Source organism: Stegostoma tigrinum, chromosome 6, assembly GCF_030684315.1.
Source record: "Stegostoma tigrinum isolate sSteTig4 chromosome 6, sSteTig4.hap1, whole genome shotgun sequence".
Taxonomy (NCBI): Eukaryota; Metazoa; Chordata; class Chondrichthyes; order Orectolobiformes; family Stegostomatidae; genus Stegostoma; species Stegostoma tigrinum.
In genome coordinates this window covers 27,298,983-27,324,955 of record NC_081359.1, presented here as the reverse complement: position 1 = coordinate 27,324,955, position 25,973 = coordinate 27,298,983, and the positions used below count along the sequence as shown (strand labels likewise).

Here is a 25,973-nt window from a genome sequence, read left to right as displayed (position 1 = left end):
CCCAACACTCAATTACAGTGGAATGTCTATTCGAAATGTCAAAATTGGAATGAGGCTTAATTTTTGTTGGAAAGATTAAAATCGATCATTAAGACTACAAAATTGTTTAAAATTTTCATGCTAGTTACACACATACATACTGCATTTCTCTGACATCCCATTCCATTAATGCATCAAAAAATTGGACTTTGGCAGGTCATTGTGAGTAAATGGGCCAAATGACCTTTTTCTGCACTGTAGGGACTCCATGATTCTATTCTATAAACTGTACCACACTCCCCCAACTTGTCCTCTTACAGCCACAAAATATGGGTCACCATCACTGATTCCAAAGGAATACCTTTTTATCACCACACCATCTGTGCTATCTGGGAAAAAAAAAATCAATGATCTATTCTTCAATTCCCTCAGAAACTGGCTGAAACGGTTCTAGATGTCTGCAGTCAACAAATGGAAGGTAATTTCAGTATATCCCTGAATACAAAACAAAGGGGGCAGTGGGCCAGCTGCAGAACCAATTAGCAAGATCCTTCACCATTACACAGGTTGACTGGAGGAAAGGAGAACATTAGAGAACTCCAGAGTTACCTTTCTTCCCTCATTTGTTTGAATGTCTTTGTGGGTCTAGCATTCTCCCCACTTGTTATTTTCTCAATTTCTTCTCTTTCATCCTTCTTCCTCTGTAGGTCTGAAGTGTAACTTTTGCGTCGATTCTTCCATTTTGCCAAGTCCTAGTCCCATAATATAGAAACAAAATGAAAATAAGTTACCGGCATTTCTAGCATCAGAAGTGCAAAGTTACAAGGAAGGAAGACTTATAGCTATGTAAATGTTTCTGTTCCATTTCAAAATCTCAAATACTTTATTCATATCCTATTATAAATCTGGGCTAAGCTTTCCCTTAGCACAGCTGAAGCTGGTATTGGGCTTTCAGAACACAAACTAATTGATACAAGTAGATCATAGGCTCTTAATAAAGACAGTCTACGAATCTACTGATGACTAACGCCACACCAATCTGAACATATGGCTAAACATTTACATTGAGAGTACATCAAGATCAAATATTTAGAACATCGATAGAGACATTCAGAATATAAAAAAGAAGAAACATTTAAGACTGACAGGCATACAGTCAGAACCTGAACGCGGAAGTTTAAAAATAATGTTTGAAATGAAAAATGAAATCTTCAAACATTTCAGAAACTAAACTTTGACCTTTCACAGCAAAGTCCGTGTCTTGAAAGTCAACAGGCTCTTTATAGAAAGGGAAACTGACAGAGTAAAAGAAAATTTAACTGGAGGAACTGATTTCAGTGGAACGAGAACAGACCTGGTCAGAGTAAGGTGGAATCAGATTACTAAACAATGGCGTAAGTGCAATGGGCGGTCTTCAAATTGTAGATGGTTCAGTAACAGCTGAAGTACATTTCTAGAGGAAGATAAAGGGCAACCAAAGCCAAAGCTCACTAGCTGATGGAAAAAGTGAACATTGAGATTAGGGGGCAATGGTCTAAGTTAAATCTGGGCAGAAAACAGGAAGTTTGGAGGAAAAACAAAACAGGAAACCAGAGAGGAACACAGACAGTACATGGGAAAAGGCAGGCAACTAACATAAAAGGAAAGCCCAAAAGTCCTCCATAGGCATTCCAATTGTAAAAAGGAATTAAGAGAAGGCACGGAGCCAATTAGGGATCCTAAAGAAGATCTACTTAGGGAGGTGGAGAGTATGGCTCAGGTACAAAATGAATTTGCCAAGGAAGAAAGTACTGCTGAAGTCATTGTAAAAGAGAAAATAGTTGAAACGCTGGGGGTGGCCTAACAATGGATCAAATAGGTTTTAGAAAGGCTGTTTGTAATTAAAGTTGGTAAACCACTAGGATTGGATGGGCTACATGTGAGGACACTCAGAAGGAAATGTAAAATTGTGGAATCATGAGCTATAATCATCCAAACTGTCTTAGATTCAGCGGTTATACCAAAGGTCTGGTTAACTGCAAATTCTACATTCTTGGTCAAAAATGTTGCAAGGATAGACCCAGCAACTATAAGCCAGTCAGTTAGGTTCATTTTGGCAGTATAAGAACTTGTAGAAACAATAATCTCAGATAAGTAGACAAGTTTAGATTAGTTTTAAAAAGTCAGGGTCATTTGTAGAAAAGAAAGTGTTTAATTAACTTGTTTGAGATTTTTGATGGGGAAACCGACTTACAAACGTACGTAATAAGAGCAGAAGTAGACCATTCGGCCCCTCGAGATTGCTCCACCATTCCATAAGATTGTGACTGATCGGTTTGCATTTAGAATTCAACATTCCCATCTACACAAATAAACCTTCAATTCCCTTGCCTAATCCATCTAATACTGCTTTAAAAGATATTCAATGGCCCATCTCCACCATCTTCCGAGAGTTCCAAAGTCACGTGAACCGTTAAAACAAATTCTCATGATCACTTTCCTAAAAGGGTGACCCGTAATTTTAAAAAACAGTCCCCCTTAGTTCTGGGTTCAATGCACAGGAAGAGATGTCCTTTCCCCATGCACCTTGTGAACTTACAAACTTCAATCAAGTCACCGTCACTCCTCTAAACTCCAGTGAAAATGAACCCAGTCGGTCCAACCTGTCACCATGAGGCAACTCATTCAGATCAGCTTGATAAGTAAAATATGTTAATGTTAAAGATTAAGGGAAGGTACAGCAGTGGGCTTTCCTCAGGGACTGATACACAGATCACTCTTATATCCCATACATAAACAATTTAGACCGATGCATGTGGTTCAAATTCAAAACTTATAGATAATACAAGACATGGAGGCACTGGGAACTGAGAGGAGGTTTATCACAGACTTCAAGAGGGGAGAGGCAGGTGAAAATGTAATGCACAGGAATGTGAAGAGATATATTTTGGCACAGCCAGTAAGGAGGGGAATTAGAAAATAATAGACACAACTTTAAAGAGGGTGTGGGACGAAAATAAACAGGGGTTGTTTGTGCACAGAAATTGGAGGTGAAAGGGCAGTTGAAAAATTGGTAAAAAGCCACAATATTCTCGGCTTTAAAAATGGAGACTAAGTATAAAAGGCAAGGAAATGATGATTGACCCATACAGAACACTGGCTCAGCGTCTGCTGGAACAATGTAAACAATTCTGAGCCCTGGAGTTTTGGAAGAATCTGAAGGCACTGGAAATAGAGTCAAGGGGGAAAAATAAAGTAAAAAACACATACTTCCAGGAGGAGACTAAGTGCTGTTGTTCCAAGCTGATGGACAGAGATGGTCTGGAGAAACTGTTCACATTGGTAGAAGGGTGAAGACCCAAAAGACACCAATTTCAGGTGATTCTCAGAAAATTCAATAGTGATAAGGAAAACCTTTAGCTTTCATACAGTGGGTTAAGACCTGGAATGCACTACATGTGGTGGAAATTCAATTGTGGCCTTACAAAAGGAATTGGAGAAGTACCTGAAAAGAAAGGAGAAGGAAACAAAAAATTGAGGGGTTACGGGGAAAAGGCAGCAGTAAGAGATGAGCAGTGTTGCTCTTGTGGGTAGCCAGAAGGCACATGGTGTGATGAATGGACTCCTCCTGTAGCACCACTTAAGCACAAGGTACACACATGGTCAAAATTATTTTTCTGGTGAAGAATGTAAACAATCTTTCCCTAGATTTGCCCTCACCCTGATGGACACTATCGATTACAGCTCAGCAGGGACATTACCAGTTCACAAGACTCTGCCTACTCTGCATTTTTATCAACTTTGGGCAATGCATTCTTTCTCAAACAATTCTTGTCTTGTGGACAATTTCCCTGGTCATTCATTGATGTGAATATTACTAAGATTAGCAAATTTAGCCCAGAACCATGCCTCAGCATTTCATGATGCTGTGCATCGGAACCATCTTCAAACTATGACAAGCTTCTCTTTCACACCCACAGACCTCACCAAAAAGTTTCTTCCCTCCCTTATGCAGTTTTATTCACATACATGCACAAAATCCTCCTTACATTTTTGGCTTCAGCCACCTAGTTCTCACTGGCTGGAATACACCCATCTCCATCTCCAATTCCCTGCTCTCCATCATAATCTCATACAAACCTAACTCTCAACAAGCTTACAGTGGTTTATCAATCCCCTCCATCACTGCCCCATGTCCATTTCTCACACATTGCTTGTCAAAGTGCAGTGGGATCTTTTCCAACAATGAAAATATACCAGTGGGTGTGATTACAATTTGTGATGATTAAGAGCCTAATTTAAAATTGCAAAAAGCCATAAGCTAAAAAGTGATTGGCAAAGTAGTCTTTTTTTCCCCCAGAGCGATGGCTGTATTTGCAACTGGCAGATATTGAATGTTGAAAATGAAAATGAAGAAATGAGACTGTTCCCAACTCACACTCTGCCATTGCTGGTCTTGGTCCTTCAGAGCAGCCTTCATTTTCTGTAACTCCTCATATCTCAGTGATTTAGGAATTCCAGTGGATTCTTCAGACACGTCGTTGAGTGATTTACTCCTAAATTAGAAAGGTATATTCAATAGCCATTGGAGAAAAATAAATCAAAGTAGAGTCACGTAGACAGGAGCATTAATCACGGACTTGGAGAAAAATTTTTACTCAAGCACAGAACTGTTTGTTTCCATAATTAGGTTACAATGTCTCCCAATATAATTACACAAAGGATAAACCGCATATCAATGAACTGGCATGTTGGTTTTCTGGGAAAATGTAATATTATACAATTAGCCTTTTTGGGTGCTTCGAGTTAGTTTACATTGCCACTAAAACTCTGTAATTGATTGAGTGCTTGCACAAATATCTCAAAAGCTTCGCTTAGCATTAATGTTCTATTGTCAAAATTCATTAATTACATCTGATTAAGAAATCATCAAGTGGATGAAACAAAACTGCAAGGTTTGTCCTTTCGCGAGGCATTTAAAAGCCTGAAGCAACTTTAAATGAAATTTATCAATGCACCCACAGCACATCTGAACAGAAGAATGATATTGTACAGGTGCTACTGAGAGAAGGGGTTCGCAGCCGAGTAGTTAGCAGCAAAGGCGAGATGATTTCTAGGGGCCTGTCAAAAATGAGAATGTTGGAAAGAGAGACAAATATGTCCATAAAATAACCACTTACTACAGTGCTTTGCTTTTCTCTATCCCAGTGAGACCCCACTGAGGCTTGAACATTCTCATGGCCCCTTGTAGACAGGACGGGTGATCAAAAGGGAAGATTTATGTTAACAGAAGGAAGGTTGTGTGGGTGGGGTGAAAATGATAAAAGGAGCAGGAAAGAAATTTACCACTGCTTTATCAGAGCTCAACCTCAACATTTTAGGCCATGACCACATACACAGGGTCCTGTAAATCAATACGTATCTTTTAGCACATCTAAATGCATCACAGTGTGAGGCTGACTGCGTATCTCAAATTTATTTCCATCATAATTCTTAGCCCAGTCCAGATTATTTAATAAACTATTGCCAATAGCAGATTCACATCTTAATGTGGGTATACTTTCGACGCTTGTAAGCACAGGCTGGTCGAGCACGATCAGCATACTGCCCATCATGAACAGTCAACAGGACATGCCGTTTGATATGGTCCACCAGTGTTTGGGATCTATAGACTACATTTCTGGAAGCACATCAGCACCAATTCAGACAGATGCATTTGCATGTACGGAAGATACATAGGGATTCCCTGTTTAATGTCGGCAAAGAAATTCATACTTACCTCGTCATGACAAAAGGGGTCTTACAGGCAGCCAATCTATGTTGCGTTCCCATGGCAACACCCTGACTCCTCAAAATCTACCTGCCTATACTGAGAATTACGACTGACAGTTAACTGTTCTTGTTGCATCCACAGGCCAACGATGGCCCAAACAATCAGCAGTTTCTCCTCATCCTGTATAAATAGGTATCTTTCTTCCCCCAGGTCAGCTTCTTGCATCCTAGTCTTGAAGAGGGCAAGGCAAACCGTTTCAATGCCATGTCACCTTTTACAAATGTTTTTAAAGAGTCTCTTATTCCTTCCCAAAAGGAGTTGATCGGCCCACACTCCCTTGCTCTTCTTCAAAATAGTGTCAAGCTCAGGTGTTGCATTGGAGTGTCCAAGGAGTCTGCCTAGAGTTTTGTGCCCAAGCCCTGGAATTGCTGGAGTGCAACCGAGTGAACCACAGCGAACATGTTGAGTGTTGTTGCCCGGCAACAGCACCGACTTACATATTAAACAAGTAACATAATCCTAATAATCAACATATTTTTGACTGTATTAATCATTTTTATACAGAAATAATATTCGTGGTTTAAGGAGGATGGTGGAATTTTTAAACAACGACAGGGGTGGGGTTCCGAAGTGAAGAAAGTTGAGAAACGCTGGCTTAGGTATTTCAGTTTAGTGTGCTGTTAAAAAAAAACCTGCAATGATCATATCAGACAGTAGGGGGGACCAGTGATGCAATTTAACAATGAATGGTCAAATCATGGTTCAGAAATTCTCCTGGGCCAGTATTGAAACAAATCTATTAATGCCTCAGCTTAAAAAAAAACTGCTCCACACACACAACAAAACTAGAGTCTGTGGAAGTATACCCCACATTGTCAAATTATTTTGCTCAGCTTAACACAAACTGAGAAGAAAAGACTGCTCACACATATACTGGCTACTTAGTGAACAGAAACACTGAGCTTCAAGTAATTATCCTGTTCAGCAAATCCGGGCGCACACATAGCCGGGAACTCTTGACAGTTTAACACATCTGAAGATTTCTGCAATTTGGACTTGTTTCTTTGTAAATTAAAGAGAATTCAAACATGTTATTAATTACCAAGTTAGTACTGAAAATCATTTTAAAAAATCAACTGAAACAAAGATTTGAAATGTGCTGTTTTGTGTATGTGGCAAGTTGAAATGCGACCAAAGAGGATGGGTAACCTGTGTGGTCTCAGTGTCAGAGAGACGGTAAGGAATACAAGATCAATTATTAACTAATATTAGATGACCATTCTCTGATCAGCGTGGATACCAAGAATACCCTAATTAGAAATACCACGAGGCACAAGAAATCCAAAAAGACTCCCCGTCACCCAGTAAATGACAAAATAAAAAGACCAAAGCTATTACTTCATGGGACAATAAAGTATCCAAGACAATAATATAACAGGTGTATGACATAGTAGTGCATTCAGGTGCATACTTCATGTTTACCGCAGAATTTAGGATACACATTACAACTGAGCAATTGTTAAGTGACCATGCAACTAACTGTTAACACATCATCAGCCAAAGTCAAATCAAGCTGCAAGTAAGCCAAACATTGCTTTGCACCTGTTCTGCCAAACCAACTGCAATATACAGCTATTTTTGACCATCACCGCTTAGCACGCCAGCTGCATTAGTTGTATATCATATTCTAACAGTTGCGACACTGACCTCAGGAGTTTTTAAACTTTACACTAGATTTGTAAAGAAATCGTAATAAATTGTCTAAACAATGAAGTAAAGCACATAGAAAACAGTGGTGCAGTGACAGAGAATAGCAGGCCACACGCTTGTAGGTCTCAATTTTAGAACTGAGAGACCTTTAAATGTGATTAACCTAAGTGAGCCTTGGCTCCTGTCAACTGTCATTGAAACAATTATGCTCAGTTTTTATTTAAACAAACAGACCAAGTCCGTCATATGAATGCTCTCTGATCTACCGTACTTCGACATACTGAGAAGCACGGAAGACGGCAGGAGTTAGAGGCAGCTTTTAATCCAAACAGGAATGCAGTGTTTCAATATTTTGATTTATGTACTAAGTATTTATGAAAAATTTGGCAAACTAAATTAAGGGAAGCTAAAAAATCACTAACTGTTTGAAAAAAAACCATAGTAAATTAATCTTGAGATTTTAACTGAAAATGAATCAATGTGGTGTACTATTCTCCCATAAGACCCAAAGGATTGTGATAAATTGTTTAATCTTTACACAAGTACTGGCCAATGGCATTAGTTGAGGGAGGATGCATGTGTGTATGAGAGAGAGAGGAGAGGGCATTGCCTGGATAGCTGGTTTCTGATGCCAAGCAACAGCAACAAGAAGAGTTCAATTCCCACACCAGCTGAGGTTACAGTGAAGGACACTCCTTCTCGCTCTCACCCCTCACCTGAGGTGTGTTGACCTTCAGGTTAAATCCAACGTCAGTCATGCCTCTCTAATGAGGCAGCAGCCCTACAGGCCTCTGGGGCTCCGGCAACTTTACCTATACTGACACCAAGTCAGTAGGAGTTATTTTACCCATAATCTGCTCCTCTTCTTAAAAAGAAAGAAATGCAGGTTTTGTAATCAGTAATCAAAAATATTATGAATGTAAGTACCATTTTAAGACTGAATATCTTGGAAGTTCATTTGTATTGCACTAAAAATCTGAGCTGTCTTTAAGGCTGAATTTATTTTAATTGATCTCAATTACAAGTTGGTGGACTAAACATGAAGACCTTTTAACATAAACCTCATCGTTCACTTGTCTGTTATAGGTTAAAGCTGCATTAGCTTCAATGTGCTGTTTTATTGCATTGCCTGCTTCATACAGCCAAAAGCGCACAACTGCAAACTTACTGGACATTTGAAACCGATTGAATGCATCAGGATATGAAACGAAGAAGGGAACTAGAATTAAACTCTCAGCTGAGTGTTTACCAGCACGTTACTTCATTAGTCTTATTTTGCAAGCAGGTTATGTTTGTTTAGCACATAGAAGCACGGTACAAAACACACATTGCACACATACAGCTAAGCACTTTTAACTTGGTTAAACTTACCCTAAATCACTATCAGCTGACCTTTGGAGAAGTCTAAAGAATTGAAGAGAATCAATAAAAACAAAAAATGTAACATTTAACACCGCAAAGTGGGTTAAAATAAGGTGGTTCCAGTTGTAAACTTGGGTGTGTGTTATTTTGGAATAGAGTCACACTATGGAAACAGACCCTTCGGTCCAACCAGACCACACCAACCATGTTCCCAAACTAAACAAACAAGTTGCACCCAAATAACCTGTCTATATCAGAGTTTGCTAATTATCTACTACTGATTAAATGTCAACTTCATATCAGAAATAAATATGATCGATTATCTGAAATTTAGAAATGCCAAAAATATTTTGTAAATATAAGACATTAAAAATATATTTTGAAGCCATCTCATCTGGGTTGAATTAATACCAAAAAATGGTAATGTAAAACACAACTGATACCAAAGCTCTAAAAAATTGCTATATATTCAAACACATTTGAAGATGTTGTGTACAGACTGCTATCTCTAACACTGACTTAAACAAAATGGCATCGTAGTCCTTTAGTTTATACATCAATATGTAGGCATGGATCTGGTACTTCAAATTAACAAAAGATTGCAAATGAATGCAACAGGGTTTTAAAATCTTACTACGTAACTAACATAAACTAAGCATTTGATGAAGGGGGACAATTGATCTCAGACCAACTGTTATCGATCTTTGAGAGATTTACAAAGTATTATTAAACACCCAATAGCTCATTGTCACTTTTATTGAGTTCCAAATACAACTGCTGCTGTAATACAATTTCAATATTAAACAAACCCAGCATTGTTATGAAGAATTAACATTTGTAAAATCAGTTTCAAGCATGCAAACTTGCATTAAAACAGGGCACACATGAAAATTATCATATGTTGATAAAAAGCCAATGTCATTCTACAACTAGTACTCTATTTGTACATTTCTTTGTGGAAGGGTAACAGTTAGATGTTGCTATTTAAAATCTGAGTTCACTTTGTATTCTCCAATCTTTTTCCAGTTATCATGCTCACTGGTTTTAAAACATTTTCAAATAGTTAAATGGAGACCAATAATGACTACCAACTTGCTTTGAAGGTAGTTAGACAGAGAGATTAGATATGGTTTCAATCTTTTATCCCTTTCTTGTTAGGTTCTGGGGGTCTTGTGTATTATTTTAGGATCCTGTTGTTGCTTGAAATCATTAAACCTTTATAGATTGAAGATGTGTTCAAAAGCCAGAGTTGCAAATGTCCACAATCTAAGCAACAAGGGGTTGGTCTGATGTAGCCATTTCAAAAGCCACACTGATTACCAGGGATTAAGCCACTCCTTTCAGAGTAATGGATAACTTAATTAAAATACAACATGACAATTTCAGAAAGTGCTGGACAATATGGTAGAAGGTCAGCGTGCTCTAAGTCAAATGCATTGCCAAACAAATTTTAAGTCACACTAAAGATCATCAGTGCTGAATTACTTTCTCCTTTTATTTTAGGAGGGGTTTGGGAAGAAAGAAAATCGCATTACAATGCGAGGTAAATTTCATTGTTCTGCTTTCTCTTTCATAGAGTCATTCAGCATGGAAACAGACCCTTTGGCCCAAGCAGTCCATGCCGACCATAATCTCTCACTAAACTAGTCCCCACCTCCCTTTGCAGTGCCCATATCCCTCCAAACATTTCCTATTCATGTACTTAACTATGTGTCTTTACAACATTGTAATTGTACCCACATCCACTACTTCTTCTGGAAGTTCATTCCACACATGAACCAGTGTAAAAAATAGCCCTCATGATTTTTCAACTTTTTCCTCTCACCTTAAAAGATATGCTCCCAGTCTTAAAACCCCCACCTTTGAGAAAAGATATCTCATCTAAACCCTTCATGATTTTATAAATCTCTATATAAAGGTGACATCTCAACCTCCCAAGCTCCAGTGAATAAAGTCCCAGTCTATCCAGCCTCTCCCTATAACTCAAACCCTCCATTCCCAACAACATCCTGATAAATCTCTTGCTAACTCTCTCCAGCTTAATAATATCCTTCCTACAACAGGACAATCAGAACTGGACACAGCACCCCAGAAGAGGCCTCACCAACGTCATATATTCAAAGGTCTGAGCAATGTCTGTGGTATAGTACAAGCGAGATTATGGAGGCTGAATATAATGCAGACCCCAAAAGCCAACTATGGTTAACACATCACCATCCACAAAGTATTGGGATCTCTAGAGACTTGCACCACTGGCATCTGCCCCCTTGTCGATATGCAAATTAGCCTTCAATACAACTAGTATCTGTCACATTTGCTTTGCCCTGTTGTTTTTCCTATCAGTTAATCTTTCCTGTCTTCCACCCTGTCACAAACTTCTCCTTTTACTCTATCCTCCATTCTTGACTTTCTATGCCTTGGGATGTGGTTAAAACCGATTCCATCTCTGACCTTTTGCAGCTCCAATGAAATGCCATTGATCTAAAAAGTGTTAATTTTTCATCTCTCCACACAGACTTGTGTATTTATTTCAGATTTTCAGCATGTGCATTTTGTTTTCCAATGAAAATACTTTTATTCTGCACTGAAAAAGACTGTACAACTAGATACTGAAAACGTGATGGCCCAGGAGTTGAATTTTATTGGGGCAAGAGGGGTCTATTTCTAATGTCTTCCAACCATGATGAAATGCCAGATATTAGATGACTCATCTTACGTCCATCCCACAGCAGTAAAGCACTGCTGATGGCTTTACATTGGAAAACTTAGACCCCTCAGTGGGGCAAGTTCCAACTTCAAAGTTACCAGCCATTTGATTGACTGTTTAACCCTCGGTGCCAATGCTGCACTGTGGAATCTGTTGTGATTGTAACTGGGAATAACATAGAACATAGAACAATACAGCGCAGAACAGGGCCTTCGGCCCTCGATGTTGCGCCAACCTGTGAACTAATCTAAGCCACTCCCCCTACACTATCCCATCATTATCCACATGCTTATCGTTGTCGTTTATCTCAAGAGGGCTGGAATATAAAAGCAGCGATGTGCTTCTGAGGCTTTATAAGGCTCTAGTTAGGCCCCATTTAGAATACTGTGTCCAATTTTGGGCCCCACACCTCAGGAAGGACATACTGGAGTGTGTCCAGCAGAGATTCACACGGATGATCCCTGGAATGGTAGGTTTAACATATGAAGAATGGCTAAGGATCCTGAGATTGTACTCATTAGAGTTTAGAAGGTTGAGGGGAGATCTAATAGAAACTTACCAAGATAATGTATGGTTTAGAAGGGGTGGATGCTAAGAAGTTGTTTCCGTTAGGCGGGGAGACTAGGACCCGTGGGCACAGCCTTAAAATTAGAGGGGGTAAATTTAAAACTGAAATGAGACGACATTTCTTCAGCCAGAGAGTGGTGGGCTTGTGGAATTCATTGCCGCAGAGTGCAGTGGAGGCCGGGACGTTGGATGCCTTCAAGGCAGAGGTCAACAAATTCTTGATCTTAGAAGGAATCAAGGGCTACGGGGAGAGTGCAGGGAAGTGGTGTTGAAATGCCCAGCCATGATTTAAATGGGGGAGTGGACTTGATGAGCCGAATGGCCTCACTTCCACTCCTATGTCTTATGGTCTTATGGTCTTATCCAAGGATCCCTGGTATCCATAACAGAGCAAGTCCCAGGTGTAGCCAGCCCAGGGTGGTCATTATTGGTATGGGTAGGAGAGAAGAAAGAGAGCGAATGAAAAACAGTCCTTCATACCCTTTCATTTTCAACAAAGAGTGATATACCTACTCAATTATGAAATCGTTATGGATCAGGGGATGGTCATTCATACCATCATATCTGAACCAGCAATGTACAGCCTTGTCCCTTATCCCTGCACGTTCATTCATTTCAAATGATTGCCTAACACCCTCTTGAATGCCTCAAATTTCACCATATCATGGGATGAGCATCGTAACATTTCAGTTCAGTAGCTTTACAAGCTCAATTGCCCATTCAACAATGGTCATGCCAGTCCCAGCTACCTACTAATTTGAGAGAAATGGGTAGGGAATGAACAGAGAACCAGTGGTCAGGCCACCCACTGAAAACACACCCAACAGGGAGGCTGTGAAATCCAGTGCCAATATCCCCCTTCATCTCTGTATACAGTAACAGAGATTTATTGAAACATGAGGGGCAGCACAATAGCTCAGTGGTTAGCACTGCTGCTTCACAGTGCCAGGGACCCAAGTTCGATTCCACCCTCAGGTGACTGTCTGTGTTTCCTCTAGGCGCTCTTGTTTCCTCCCACAAGTTAGGTGGATTGGCCATGCTAAATTGTCCATAGTATCCAGGGATGTATAGGTTAGGTACGTTAGCCATGTTAGCCATGGTAAATGTTGAGTAAGGGGATGAATGTGTGTGTCACTCTTCAGACAGATTGGAGTGGACTTGTTAGGCTGAAAGCCCTGTCCACACTGTAGGGATTCCATGGGGTTTTTCTCCTGCATTACCCTTAGTGCAAATATTTCACTATATTTCCAATATCATATCTATAAAATATCTTAAAAGGTGCCTACTTTTGTTTGTGTTGTATTTTGTGTAGAGCACAAATAGTTGAAGATATTGGAAAAAATGTTAAACCTCTTGCAATACATTTCTGTAACTGCAAGATGATAAATGCAAAAGCAATTCTCCTAAATTATGGATTGGCCACTACACTATGAATAACAGTCACAATGTCAACATACAAAAATTAAGCACTTCGTTTATTATTCTTTATAGAGGTGGCTAGTGCTTTGATCATTAGTGACTGCAAATATTGCTGACTATTCTTGTCACGTTTGAAACCCCAATCTTGGGGTAGTGATTAAACATCTGATGAAGTATCATGTCATGCTTGGTCAGGAAAGGATAGTGAAAGAAATCAGTACAAAACATCTTATATTAGAACAAGTCAATGTTACAGAAAATTCTATAAGTTCACTCTTCATGCATGATTTAGTCCATGTGACAGGGGTTTGGCTTATTCGGTTCAGAGACATGGATAGAACGCACGTTTATAGCTGCAACATCCCCTGACCTCTCAACCAGCTGCCGCTTCTTGTATCTTAATCTGCTGGCCTCCCTTATAGTCTCCCACGTCTTTGCATCCTCCTCACTACATGAGCCAGGAGCAAAGTTTCGACAGTGTACTGTTTGGTTAGCCTGGGACAAAGCCATTCTACGAGAGAGCATGTCATCCTTTACTGGGCACGGCAATGCATTCACACACATTTCTGCCTCCTCAGAAACTTGGTCAGGTGGGCAAAGGAACCTGGAGCGGAGAGATACAGGCAAGCTCGAGAAATCTGGAAAAGGAATCGGATTGTAGATGTCTGGAGCACCTGAGGGCGGCATTTGCTTCGTTTGAGAGAAGCGTTCTTTCCTAAGAACCACATCGTCTTTCTCGGGATCCGGAATTATAGTTTTATCCCTTCGTTCCTGCGCAACGAGACGCTCAATTGAGTCATTTGATCCGGTATTGGTTCGATCCTCACAGCACAAGGGTTTCAGGTCAGGATTTGCGTGAAAAGCACCAGTTTTACGGCTGAACATGTCATCATTTTCCAAATCTGGTTCCAAGTCTTGGTTGGCTTCGTCCTCCTGCTTGGCAGAATGGGACTGCTGGGTCAGGGAGGAATTTTGTTTCTGTCTTAGAATTCTAGGACCTGCAGCTGGGTCGACCTTTGGTTTGGAAACCGAGAAGTCTGCCAATTCAGAATAAGTAGCACTTGCATCTAGAGCTTGACGTAGTGGAAACAGGCTTTTGTTCCCCCGTTATTGGAAAAGTGGAAAGAAAAGGAAAGGAAATATTTACTGGAAAATGACCAAGAGAATAAAATCTGAATTCTACCAAAGCAAAGTAAGAAATGGCCAGAAACAGCAAGGCAGATGGAAAGCATTGTAACAATATGTGCCAATAATTTGAGCAGCGGATGCGAGGTGCCTCTGATAACAAAGCCTGCAGGATTTTTTTTGATATGTAAGTTTTTATAGCGGATTGGTGCATCAAGCATATGAAACGCTTTACACTTTTGTATTAACTGAAGCCAGATTTCAAGTCTCACTCAATACAGTAGACAAAGTTTTTATATTAAAAGGAGCTAGGTAATTGTCCTTAAATCACCAAAGTAGCATCCAGTTTAAAGGAAGCAGTTTCTCATTAAATATAGCAGTCGCAGCCCAGCACATGATTGAAATTTAGTAACTGCAATGTAGCACATTAATTTAACTCTTGTAAGTGCTATCCAGCCAGCAATAACTTAAGATCTTTTATATGCTGCTTTATTAATTTCAGATTTGATCTAACAAGAATTGATGAAATATGAAATGTGAAATGCTCAAGCATAGAAGCCGCATCAATTTATTTTTAAAACAAAGCAAAATAAACCAATGCAATGAGCGCTAATTGTTGGTCTATTTAGGAATAATACATAAACAGCAACCTTTGTTCATCTATAGTGCGAGTGACACCTGCCACCCATCCTCGGCAGACAGATGCTGCAGATTTTATAGTGTGTGTGTTAGGCTGTGAATCATCCCTACAGCAATGTTCAGTGTCGGACTCCTGTGTCTTTTCAGAGCTAGCTTTGTTAATGGTGAAGTAGTTGGCATCCTCTTGCAACTCAGACGGCTTCCTTCTGCAAGTTGGGATAGCCGAACAGTGGGAAAAGAGAATCAGAGGGAAAGTAAAAAGCAAAGATAGGTCAAGGTTACCAGCAAGATACTTAAAATCAAGACGTACCAAATTACAATTAGTTTAAAAGGTGAAGTAGCTGCCTACTTTTGCAAATTTTATTTTGCAGAAGTAATGTTTTCTTCATTACAATTTCACAGTCAACAAGCTTCAAACCAAATTCTTTAAAACTCAATTTACGAAAGAAAATTAAGCACTCATGAAGAAATCATGAGCATGAACTTTAACATCCAAAATCCAATCAAATATCTAGTGATCCAAATCCTTTGTTCAATTGAAATTCTTGGATTACAGATTGCTTAAATTCCAATTATTTTGGTTTATCTCCTAACAGTCGTTCCTGACACCATTGTGTCAACCAAGCACTGCATACATTTCCTAAATTTAGTGAATCAAAAGATTCCAGAACTGCCACAGGAATGTCTTAACCAAAAAAAGGGAAAATGTTAAAAGAAAAGCAGAAAAAGGTAGTACAATAAACCAGGCTAAATTTGAGTTAATAAAGTACTCACAAATAAAGGCCTTAATAGAAATGCAGAATGAAACTGCATTTATAAAGCATCTTTCAGAACCTCAGGACATCACATGTGCAAAAATAAAGGACCTTTGAACTGTTGTCACTATTCCAATATCAGAATCACCCTTGGCCTTCTTCAAATACTTAGACAAGGTAAAAGAGGGGCTTAGTTTAATGTCTCATTTGAAAGACAGTATTTCTGACAATACAGCACACCTTCAAAACTGCAGTGAAGTGTTGGGCTAGATTAAGTTCAAATCCAAGGCAGCTAGTGCTGTTAATGAACTGTGGATCACATCTTGTGCAAGTGATCATGAATAATTGATCTACAGACAAATCTCCACAGTAAATGCTACTGTCTCAGGTAAAGACAAACCTGATGTACTGAAGCTCCTTATACCAAGGTCTGCTTCGAGAACCCAACTGGATTTGTCTCCATTGTTGTTCTTCCTTTGCAGTCCAATTCTTTGGTAGGAATCTATCAAAGGTCACACTTTTCACTGGTAACATTGGGTTCAGTTTACGTGTGAACAGGTCATCCTTTTCAATGTCCGGACTGGCATCTTGTTCTTCCTCAGAAGCGGATTCATCCCAAAGTGGTTGGGGAGCTTTTGCGGATTCTTCATTCACCACACAGACACTTGGCTGCTTTTGGCTATTGTTAGAAACATCCTGTATCATAAAGGTTTATCTGCCAGAATATACACATAGCAGACAAAGTAACATGCTATGTTGTTTTTCCAAAGAGCTTGTACATTAAGCTAATACGACAGTAGTATGTGTTAGTTTTGCACAGATAGACAAAACTATTTCATTGGCTGCAGAGGCATTTACTGATTTAGCATGTTATAATGCACAACACGAGCAAATGTTTTCAATATTATGATTGCTGATGGGAAGTATGAAATGCTTTGTAAGTGAAATGCAAATGGTATAATTTTCTTTAAGTTAATCTGACAACCACTGAAGCTTGTAAAGCTGTACTTGAAAGCACATGCTATAAGCATCTCTGACCTTCCAGATTTCTCGTTCTCTTCTACTAAAGGAGTGAAGCTCTCAGTTGAAGGAGAAGCTTGACAAGGCGGCACTGGTAAAGTTTTGTCCAGTCGAAGAGGCGTGTGCCTTACAAAACCAAGGGGTGTACCAAATTTCCGACGTGCAAAGTCGTCCAGCAAGGGATCAGGCTCCCTTCTTTCATTATCTGATCCAGAATCAGAGTCAGAGTAAACATGTGGTAATTCTTCAGATGATCCACCATCACCTTTTGTCGAAGGTTTACATGTACCCACGTCATCAGCAACGGTTTCATCCTTCAGAGATTTCTCTTTTCTACTGAAGCCAAGTAAGAAAATTTGGATTGAACTAAATGAGATTCAAGTAGCACACAACATTAAGATCATAGGATATGAAGCAGAATTAGGCCTTTTGTTCCAGCGAGTCTGATCACAGCTAATATGTAGAAAAACAAATTCACTGCAGCACTTAGCAATTCAAGTTCTGACATCAGCGAGATGACAGCGTAACGTTATGTTATCAGGTTTACTTTTCTTTCTCAGACCCTCTCAAAATAAGGAATCTTGCTGAAAAGAAAAGCAAGACACTGAGGATGCTGGAACTCAAATAAAAAGTGCTGGATCTGGCAGCATCTATGAAAAAAGTTAATATTTTGATTCAAACAGAAATTGTCTCATGATCTGAGGGAGGGCAGAACACAATGGGTTATAAACCACTGGAAAGGGATGATTGTTGGAAGAACAAATGGGCATGTCTGGGATACGGTAGAAGGCAGGAGTTTAAGTAATAATGCTCTCATGGAATGAAAGGGAAAGGGAAAATGAGTTAAAATGTTTGTAGCAAAGAAACAAAGCATTGTCCTGAGCAAGCAAAAAACGGCAAAATAATTAATAGCAGCGAGCATTTAGCACCAGTTTCACAAAGGAGGAAAATAAATGGATGAAGCAGGAAAACTGGAACGGAATGGCTTTCTTTTGCGGGGGCAGGGGGTGGGGAAGATGAGGTGGTGGTCACTGCGCTTAGAGGTGCATGTTACTGATAAACACATGGTTCTAGGTTGTCAGAGTTTAGTAGATTATTAAACTTGGCACTGTTTACTGAACACTTCAAGGTGAACAGACAGGAAGTCTGCTTTTCTTGAAACGCTTACCAGAGAATGTTCAAAAGGTCAGCCGGATGGACCAAAATGGTTTCTTTCAGTCCTGTCCATCGCAGTACCATTGTTGTCAAGGCAACCAATACAGACTACTGATGATCTTTTCATGTTTGCTTGGCAACCATGAAGGTCATTTTCTTTACCATTACTAAATAAAGCTAAAAAAGTGAGGCTGGAATTTTACCTGGGAATGTAATGAGTTTTTTTTAAAATGCAGCATAGAATTAAATCTGGAAATAATGATTCCTTTACTGAAGGAAAAATTAATGAAAATGATTTAATAATTCGTAACTGAACTAATAAACATACTAAACACTTAAATATCACGGACGATTCCTTCTTGCAGGACCAGTTTATTTGTAAGACCAAGTGCACAATTCACTTAGAGCCAATACACCACTATACACAATGACCAAAATCCTTAAGAATGCTAGCTTTTTAACCTCAAGGAAGTTGGAATTCCATATTAAGGAAGTGATGCTTCTATTGTGCAAAACCTCGGTCAGGCTCCACTTCATGCAGTGCCTTCAGTATTGGGTTGCAAACCTCAGGAAGTATTTACTGGTCTTGGATGAGATAAAGTACAGGTTTACCAAAATTATACCAAGGATTAGGGGATTAATTTGAGGACTGACATTGGAAACTCTGCATGTAGACTATGTCATTTTAAAAGATCGGAGGAGCAATAACTAGGGAATTTAAAATTATTAGGGGATGAGACATAGTAGTTCAGGAAACTACTTCATTTTGAGTTAAATCCTGATTAACTTGGCAGAAACTTAACAATGGAGTCAGGCCGTTACAAGTGAAACTCAGAAATACCTTTTGCACTTTGTTTTTTTGCCCACGAAGTGGGCAAATGAAGCCAATAGATAAGCCACTAAGAGAAAGATGGAGCAGATTTGAGTTCCTGAATGATCAATAATCCTATCCAAGCCAGGTGTTTATTGAGACTGATCACATTAACTTTTCCCTACATACTAACTTGACCAACAGTTACCATCTTCAGACAGCCAATGATACAATTAACACATTGCATCCTGTCCCTCCAGTAAATTTCCACCCTTAATATAGCTGGATTTAGCAAGGTCCATTCAGAAGCCTAGCTGCAAACGCCATTCTCATCCAAGCTTGCTACTTGATATCTTTATAAACACATTTTTATTGTTGTATATTCAAATTCTGTCCATGCTTGATAATGCGAGGAAAATATAACTTTCCACAATACATCTACTTGACAATGAAATTAGCTGAATAGCATTTGGAAAAGCAAAACCTATGCAATAATTTGGATATGTCACTTCTTTTTTCCAATGAGCTTGCCTGTATGCAGTCATAATCAAGTGCTAACTACTGAAAAATACAAGCAGTTTCATAAAACCAAAGTACCTTGAAAACGTTCCATCATTTTCTGTAAACACTGGGCTTGCCCAACTTCTTCTGTTATCTTCATGTCTTTCCGCTCGCTTTTTCTTCAGTGGAGCTGGAACATAAGTTGCAGGTTTGCTTTTTGTTGGCAGGAATTGGTTGTAGGGCACAACAGGCTTACACTCAGAAGTGGAGGTCCTGCGAAGTGACATGTCATTCTTTGCTCCATCCATGGTCTTGTTGTTTAGATAGTCTGACTCAACGTCACTCCCACCACCTAAAGCAACAAGGAGTTGAAGAAAAACATCATTCCAAACCTGTAGTTTCTCAGTTATTTCTTCAAACTTCACTGCTGCGACTCCCAACTTCCAAATGTGTTTTGCTACTGCCCAACACATGATACCTATATTAGTTTCCTTTGGAACACTTTGTCTAGAGGTTCACAGATCATTGACAGTAATCATCGAGCCAATTTTGGAAATCTATTAATAGACTATATGTCCTTGGTCCAAAAATTATTTTCACTCAAGTGATAAATGCTGTCAATTCTTTTAATCAGGCAAAATATTCCACGAGAGAGAAACAAAATGCAATAGAACGCCAGTGGCTCTGTGACATCCCCATGGCATTTTGGTTCATAACATAGCAAGAAGTCTGGACGAGAAATTTACCATTATTTTTGTATGGTTATCAATTTCACTTCAGTGATAAAGAGAGCCATCACCAAATTATTTTTCCAAAGGGGATAGGTCACACATGGATGACCAACACGTGGTTCCCTCCAAAACATGTCCATGACTGAACGCTGACAGTAAACTAGACTTACCTTCACTACTGCCTTTTAATGTTATGTCTGATGAAAGACTGGCGATGGACTTTGACCCAAGTGAGTCTAAACTATCAAGTGAATCGTCTCTTCTATGCCTGCGCTGTGGCGATATTGACTCATTCCTTTCCGTACACCAGATATCACAGTATCCACTGTCTCGTCCACTGCGTTTCAGACTGCCAGAGTCCACAAGTGCCTAAAGTGGGATTTAAGACTCAAATGTTGCCCCAGTACATGAAAGTTTTCATTCACATCAGCTCTTTCCTCTGATCAGAAGGTGCAAGTCTATTTGCGTCAAGCTGTGCCACAAGCAAACTTAGATCCTGCCCAGCATCATCGTCACCAATTACTGTATGTTATTTTTACAGTTGATTCATCTCCCAAATCATACAAACTTGGTTGGAAGATAACAGACTTGCTGCCATGTTTTACATGTTTATACACTGGACACTGGGTGGCATACAGGAGCAGTTTAACCCTACTGCAATGCATTGGTGAACTGGCCTTTTCTGCAGATAGCTGTCAAGGTTGCATTTTTAAAAAATTTATCCCATTTTCCTGATCAGTATGTTATTACCCAGGGGCCCTCTGGAACAGGTGGGACTTGAACCTGGGTTTTTCGGTTCATGGATAAGGACACCAAATCTGCATCATAAGTGGGCATTCTATTGACATAACACAAATTTGAATTCAAATGATACCAAAGCTGAAAAAAGGTGATGAAATTCTCCAGGTCAGGAAAAGAGTAATCATTGTTTCAATGCTGCTTTTATTTATTTATTAATACAGCAAGAATACCGAAATTAGTGAAGACCCTCTGAAGGCTATGTTGACACCGCTCGTAAATGCATCAGAAAATCCCACTTTCATTGCCAAGTGGTTGCCTAGGACTCAGCAACACTCATAGCTGCAATCGCTCCCTTATAACACTACATCCATCACCTCCTCTACAGCGGAGACTCTAAATGCAGATTGGTTGATTGCTCTTGAATCTCCATTCAGTATGCAAATATCACAAGGATTATGATAATACAGAAGGAGACCATTCAGCCCATTGTGCCTGCACCAACTCTTCAAACACACATCATTACTTACAGCCAATCTCCTACTTTTTCCCCCACTCACTTGAATACTATTTTAATCCATATAATAACCTAAAGACCTCTTGAACGCTGAGTTAAATCTGCCTCAACCACATTTCCAGACAGTGCATTCTATGTGATTTCTGAGTGATAAACCTTTCTTCCTCACATCACCCTTGTTTCTTTTGCATATGTCCTTAAAATCATCACTTTTAGGTGTGATCCCAAGGTTTCTGGTCACTTGCCAAATTAAACAGCTGTTCCACCCTGCTGACATTTGTGCTCAGCCTTCAACAGTTGTCCAGTAAAACTCTGTGGCAGCTTGAAGATTAGGCCTGACATTTCCATGGTCTGGACTAAATCCCAGATTCAACAACTAAGGCCCTCTTCTTGCTTCTTTACTTCCATTTCTATCACTTTCATCTTGCACTGTCATCCCTCATGATGTAATTTCTCCTGCCATCCACACAATCACATATTTGCATTTTCACCGTCTCCTCTGCTCTTCCCAAGACTCTGTATTGACTGTTAATGCCTGTGATATTTTTGGGTCTGTCACCAAGTGGTATGGTGGATCAGTGGTTAGCACTGCAGCCTCAGTGCCAGGGACCCATGCTCGGTTCAAGCCTTATTACGGAGTTTGTGTGGCTTTTCTCCAGATGCTCTGGTTTCCTCTCAGGCCACAAGGTATGTAAGGTTAGGTGAATAAGCAATGGTAACCGCGATGTTACAGGAGCGGGGCAAGTCTGGGTGGGATGCTCTTCAGAAACGTTAGCGTGGACCCAGTGGGCCAGATGGCTTCTTTCAGTATTGTGGGGATTCTATGCAAGGGCCACAAGGCTGAAACTAATTTTTGGCAAAGGGTCAATTTTGTCAAGTTTTACAGATGGCTTCTGGCGCAATTTAACAAATTTACCTCATGTGTCACCTACCCAACCCTCTCATCCAATTGTATCCCTATTTGACCACCGGCTATACCTGGAACAACTCACCACTGCCAGAATATCTAAGAATGGACTAGCACCATCTTTAAAAGGTTGGTCTACACCTGGATAAACACTTAGCCACCCTGTACGGTTCCTGACATTTACCCCTAATGTGGCAGACATAGGTTTTGGGGGAAATCGATGCCCTGTTTCGCAGGTAGGGACCTTAAGGTCCTGATTGATGGGTGTGCACAGATAGGACTTCAGTTTCCCCAATGAGTAGCAGTGGAAGCCATGGCACCAGACCATGTCAGCCCAATCCAATGTTGGAACCAGAGTTAAAGCAGTCTAAAGGAATGCTCAGCACTGTACAGAGGGTCAATAATCTCCTCCTGTCCACAAGCACTAGTGCCACCTTCTCTCCATTATCTCGCACTCTCTCTCCTTTTGCATCCACCTCCGATCAAGCCTCATGTCCTACTATTCTTACTATGGCCTGCAACAGCTTCCCTCCCTTACCATCACCCACGCCAACACCTGATACCACTAACACTGCATGTCCTCTGTGCTGCTTGCTCACTCACACTAGACACCTCCCCACCTGCACCAAGAAGAACAGCTGGACCTATTCACCTCCATCTCTCATAATAACCTCCCCTCTCCTTCCAGGAAGAAAACAGTACACCATAGGGCAGAAATGTGCCTTGTCCCTCAGCCAGGACAAGGCACAAAAAGGCAAAACGAGGCATGGACTCGGCAAGTTTCCAGGAAGGCGCATAGTGAGTGAGCACTAAAAGAGCACACAAACAGCATGGACCTTAGTGGATGCAGTTGATGAGTCGTGTGTGTGTCCCCAAGGACAGTGTCCTAGCTGGAGCATTACAATATCATTGAGGTTACATCCCAAAGTGCACCGCTGAAATACAGAAGTATTCTCTAACTGGATTGGAGATGTTGCATGAGGGTTCTTGGAGGCTGGCACACGTCAGATACCAATGTGCATCTGGCTGGTGTACATAGTGTGCCCTGACATGTTGATGCTTGCTGTTGAACATGCAGGGTCCTTTGGAGCAAACAGCAAACTGAAGTCACCAGATCACCTTCTGTCTTCCATATTTATATCTTTAGGTGCCTGGTTTCCTAACAGCAAGTAATACAGAGATAGAGTCATAGAATTGTACAGCATGGAAACAGATCCTTAAATCCAACATGTCCACACCAGTTTTTCTAAATTAGTCTGGTTGTATTTGCCAGCATTTGGCCCGTCTCCTTCTAAACCCTTCCTGTCCATATACCCATCCAGGTGCCTTTTGAATGTTGTAAATATACCAAGCTCCACCACTTCCCTCTGGCAGCTCATTCCATACACACATCACCCTCTGAAAAAGTTGCCCTTCAGGTCCCTTTTAAATCTTTCCCCCTCTTACCTTAAACTTATGCCCTCCAGTTTTGGGGTCTGCTCAAAATAGTCAAGCAGAAGGGAGATGGAGGGCTTGGTGATGTGGCACAATGAAAACAGTCTGTCTCTCCACACTGGCAAAACTAAAGAACACTTGCCCCCGGGAAAAGACCTTGTCGATTCAATCTACGCATGCCCTTCCTGATTTTATAAATCTCAATAAACCTTCAATGCTCCAAGGAAAATAGCCCCAACCTTATAGCTCAAACCCTCCAACACTGGCAACATCCTGGTAAATCTTTTCTGAACCCTTTGAAGTTGCACAGCATACTTCCTACAACAGGGTGACCAGAATTGAATGCAGAACTCCAAAAATGGCCTGACCAATGTCTTGTACAGCCACAATATGATCTCCCAACTCCTATACTCAATGCACTGACCAATAAAGACAAGCATACCAAATACCACCTTCACTATCTCATCTACCTGTGGCTTCACTTTCAAGGAGCTGTGAACATGTATTCCAAGGTCTCCTTGTTCAGCAACACTCCCCAGGACCTTGCCATTAAGTGTGTAAGTCCTGTCCTGATTTGCCTTTCCAACATGCAACATCTCACATTTATCTAAATTAAACTCCATCTGCCACCCCTCGCCCAATTGGCACATCTGATCAGGGTCCCATTGTACTGATTTAAGCTTCCTCACGTCCACTAAACCATCAATCTTGGTGTCATCTGCAAACTTACTAATCGTTCTTCCTATGCTCACACCTAATCATTCATATAAATGACAAAAAGTAGCGGACCCAGCACCAATCCTTGTGGCACACAGCCGGTCACAGGCCTCCAGTCTGAAAAGCAACCCTCACCACCAGCTCTTCTCCTACCTTCAAGCCAGTTGTGTTTCCAAATGGCTAGCTCTCCTTGTATTCCATATGATCTAACCTTGCTAGCCAGTCTACCACGAGGAACCTCAAGTCCAATAGATCATGTTCACAGCCCTGCCGCCATCAATCCTCTTTGATCCTTCCTCAAAAAACTAAATCAAGTTAGCGAGAGACAATTTCCCATGCATGAAGCCATGTCGACTATCCCTAATCAGTTGTTGCCTTTCCAAATACACGTAAATCCTGTCCCCCAGAATCCCCTCCAAGAACTTGCCCACCACTGACAATCAGAGACACTGGTCTACAGTCCCCCGGCTTTTCCTGTGCAGTTAATAAAGGTGCATAAAAATCCTCCTTAACAGGCAACTGGCATTGCCGAGTGAAAAATCGCAGCTCGTAGCCTGCAACTTAAAAATTCCAATGAGCTACTCCCAATGTCGACCTAGATCTCTGTGGACTTCTCACGTAGTTCCACTATATTGTGAAACCGAGTCCACATCCTTCAGGCTCCTTTAAGATTCTATGCATGAATACTGTTTCTCTCTCCAGACCTGCAAATTTTTTCTGACACTCTGGTTACACCTTTGTTGAAAACTACCCTAACTGCTACATTATCAATCTTCATTAGCCACTAACTACTAATTGTGCAACCAGAAGCAAGGACATAATTTCTTATCCATGATCCCTGAAGTGCTGTGTGCCTGGTATACAGCATTTGAACACGCAAACAATTTTCAGACATTATGCATTTCCTCTCTATCTCCAACTTTTCCTCAACAAAGGCGGCAAACTCAATCCACATAAAATATTCCGGTGACTTACATATGTCCTACCCATAAATCTGCAACTTGTGAACAGCTTCTCAGATTGCCGCTCCCAATCTATTGTGCGCATCATGCATTACGTAGGTGTGCCATCAATATTTGACTGTTCTCTGTTTTAAGTTAGACTTGTCCTGAATATTTACAGATTAGTAAACTAACTCACCTTCGTCAGAGTCTGCCCAAGTAGCCCTTCAAATGCTTTCAGGTTAAGGTACGGTCCATTATAATGAGGCTCATGCTGTGCTCTTCTACCAAGCCAATATATTGTGATCAGAACCTGTAAACGTGCCATTTTCCATTTAAACATTTGACATGGAAAGATAAGAATGTATGAATAAGAAACATTGTTCAAGAAAATTTATGGAACATAAATATGTTTCATAAATCCACGCTAGTTCTTATTCCCATTAAATACATTGAATGGATTCTATTATAACCAAACACTACAGG

General features: G+C 40.3%; 1 protein-coding gene across 6 annotated transcripts in view; it reads right to left on the bottom strand.

Annotated features, from left to right (window-relative positions):
* The window catches only part of lmo7a (LIM domain 7a), a 241,740-nt gene that overhangs the window by 41,356 nt on the left and 174,411 nt on the right, over positions 1-25,973 (bottom strand). For 3 of the 6 annotated variants that reach the window (XM_048532458.2, XM_059646496.1, XM_059646497.1), the window contains exons 7-12: positions 25,687-25,800; positions 20,404-20,602; positions 19,599-19,854; positions 8,813-8,845; positions 4,397-4,514; positions 589-731 (exon numbers count right to left, since the gene is read on the bottom strand). In XM_048532458.2, coding sequence (XP_048388415.1) covers positions 589-731; positions 4,397-4,514; positions 8,813-8,845; positions 19,599-19,854; positions 20,404-20,602; positions 25,687-25,800 — 863 coding nt within the window. Of the gene's footprint in view, positions 1-588; positions 732-4,396; positions 4,515-8,812; positions 8,846-13,866; positions 14,590-15,271; positions 15,467-16,415; positions 16,695-17,053; positions 17,372-19,598; positions 19,855-20,403; positions 20,603-25,686; positions 25,801-25,973 lie in introns of all 6 variants that reach the window. The other 3 variants (XM_048532457.2, XM_059646495.1, XM_048532459.2) reach the window with 2 other exon arrangements.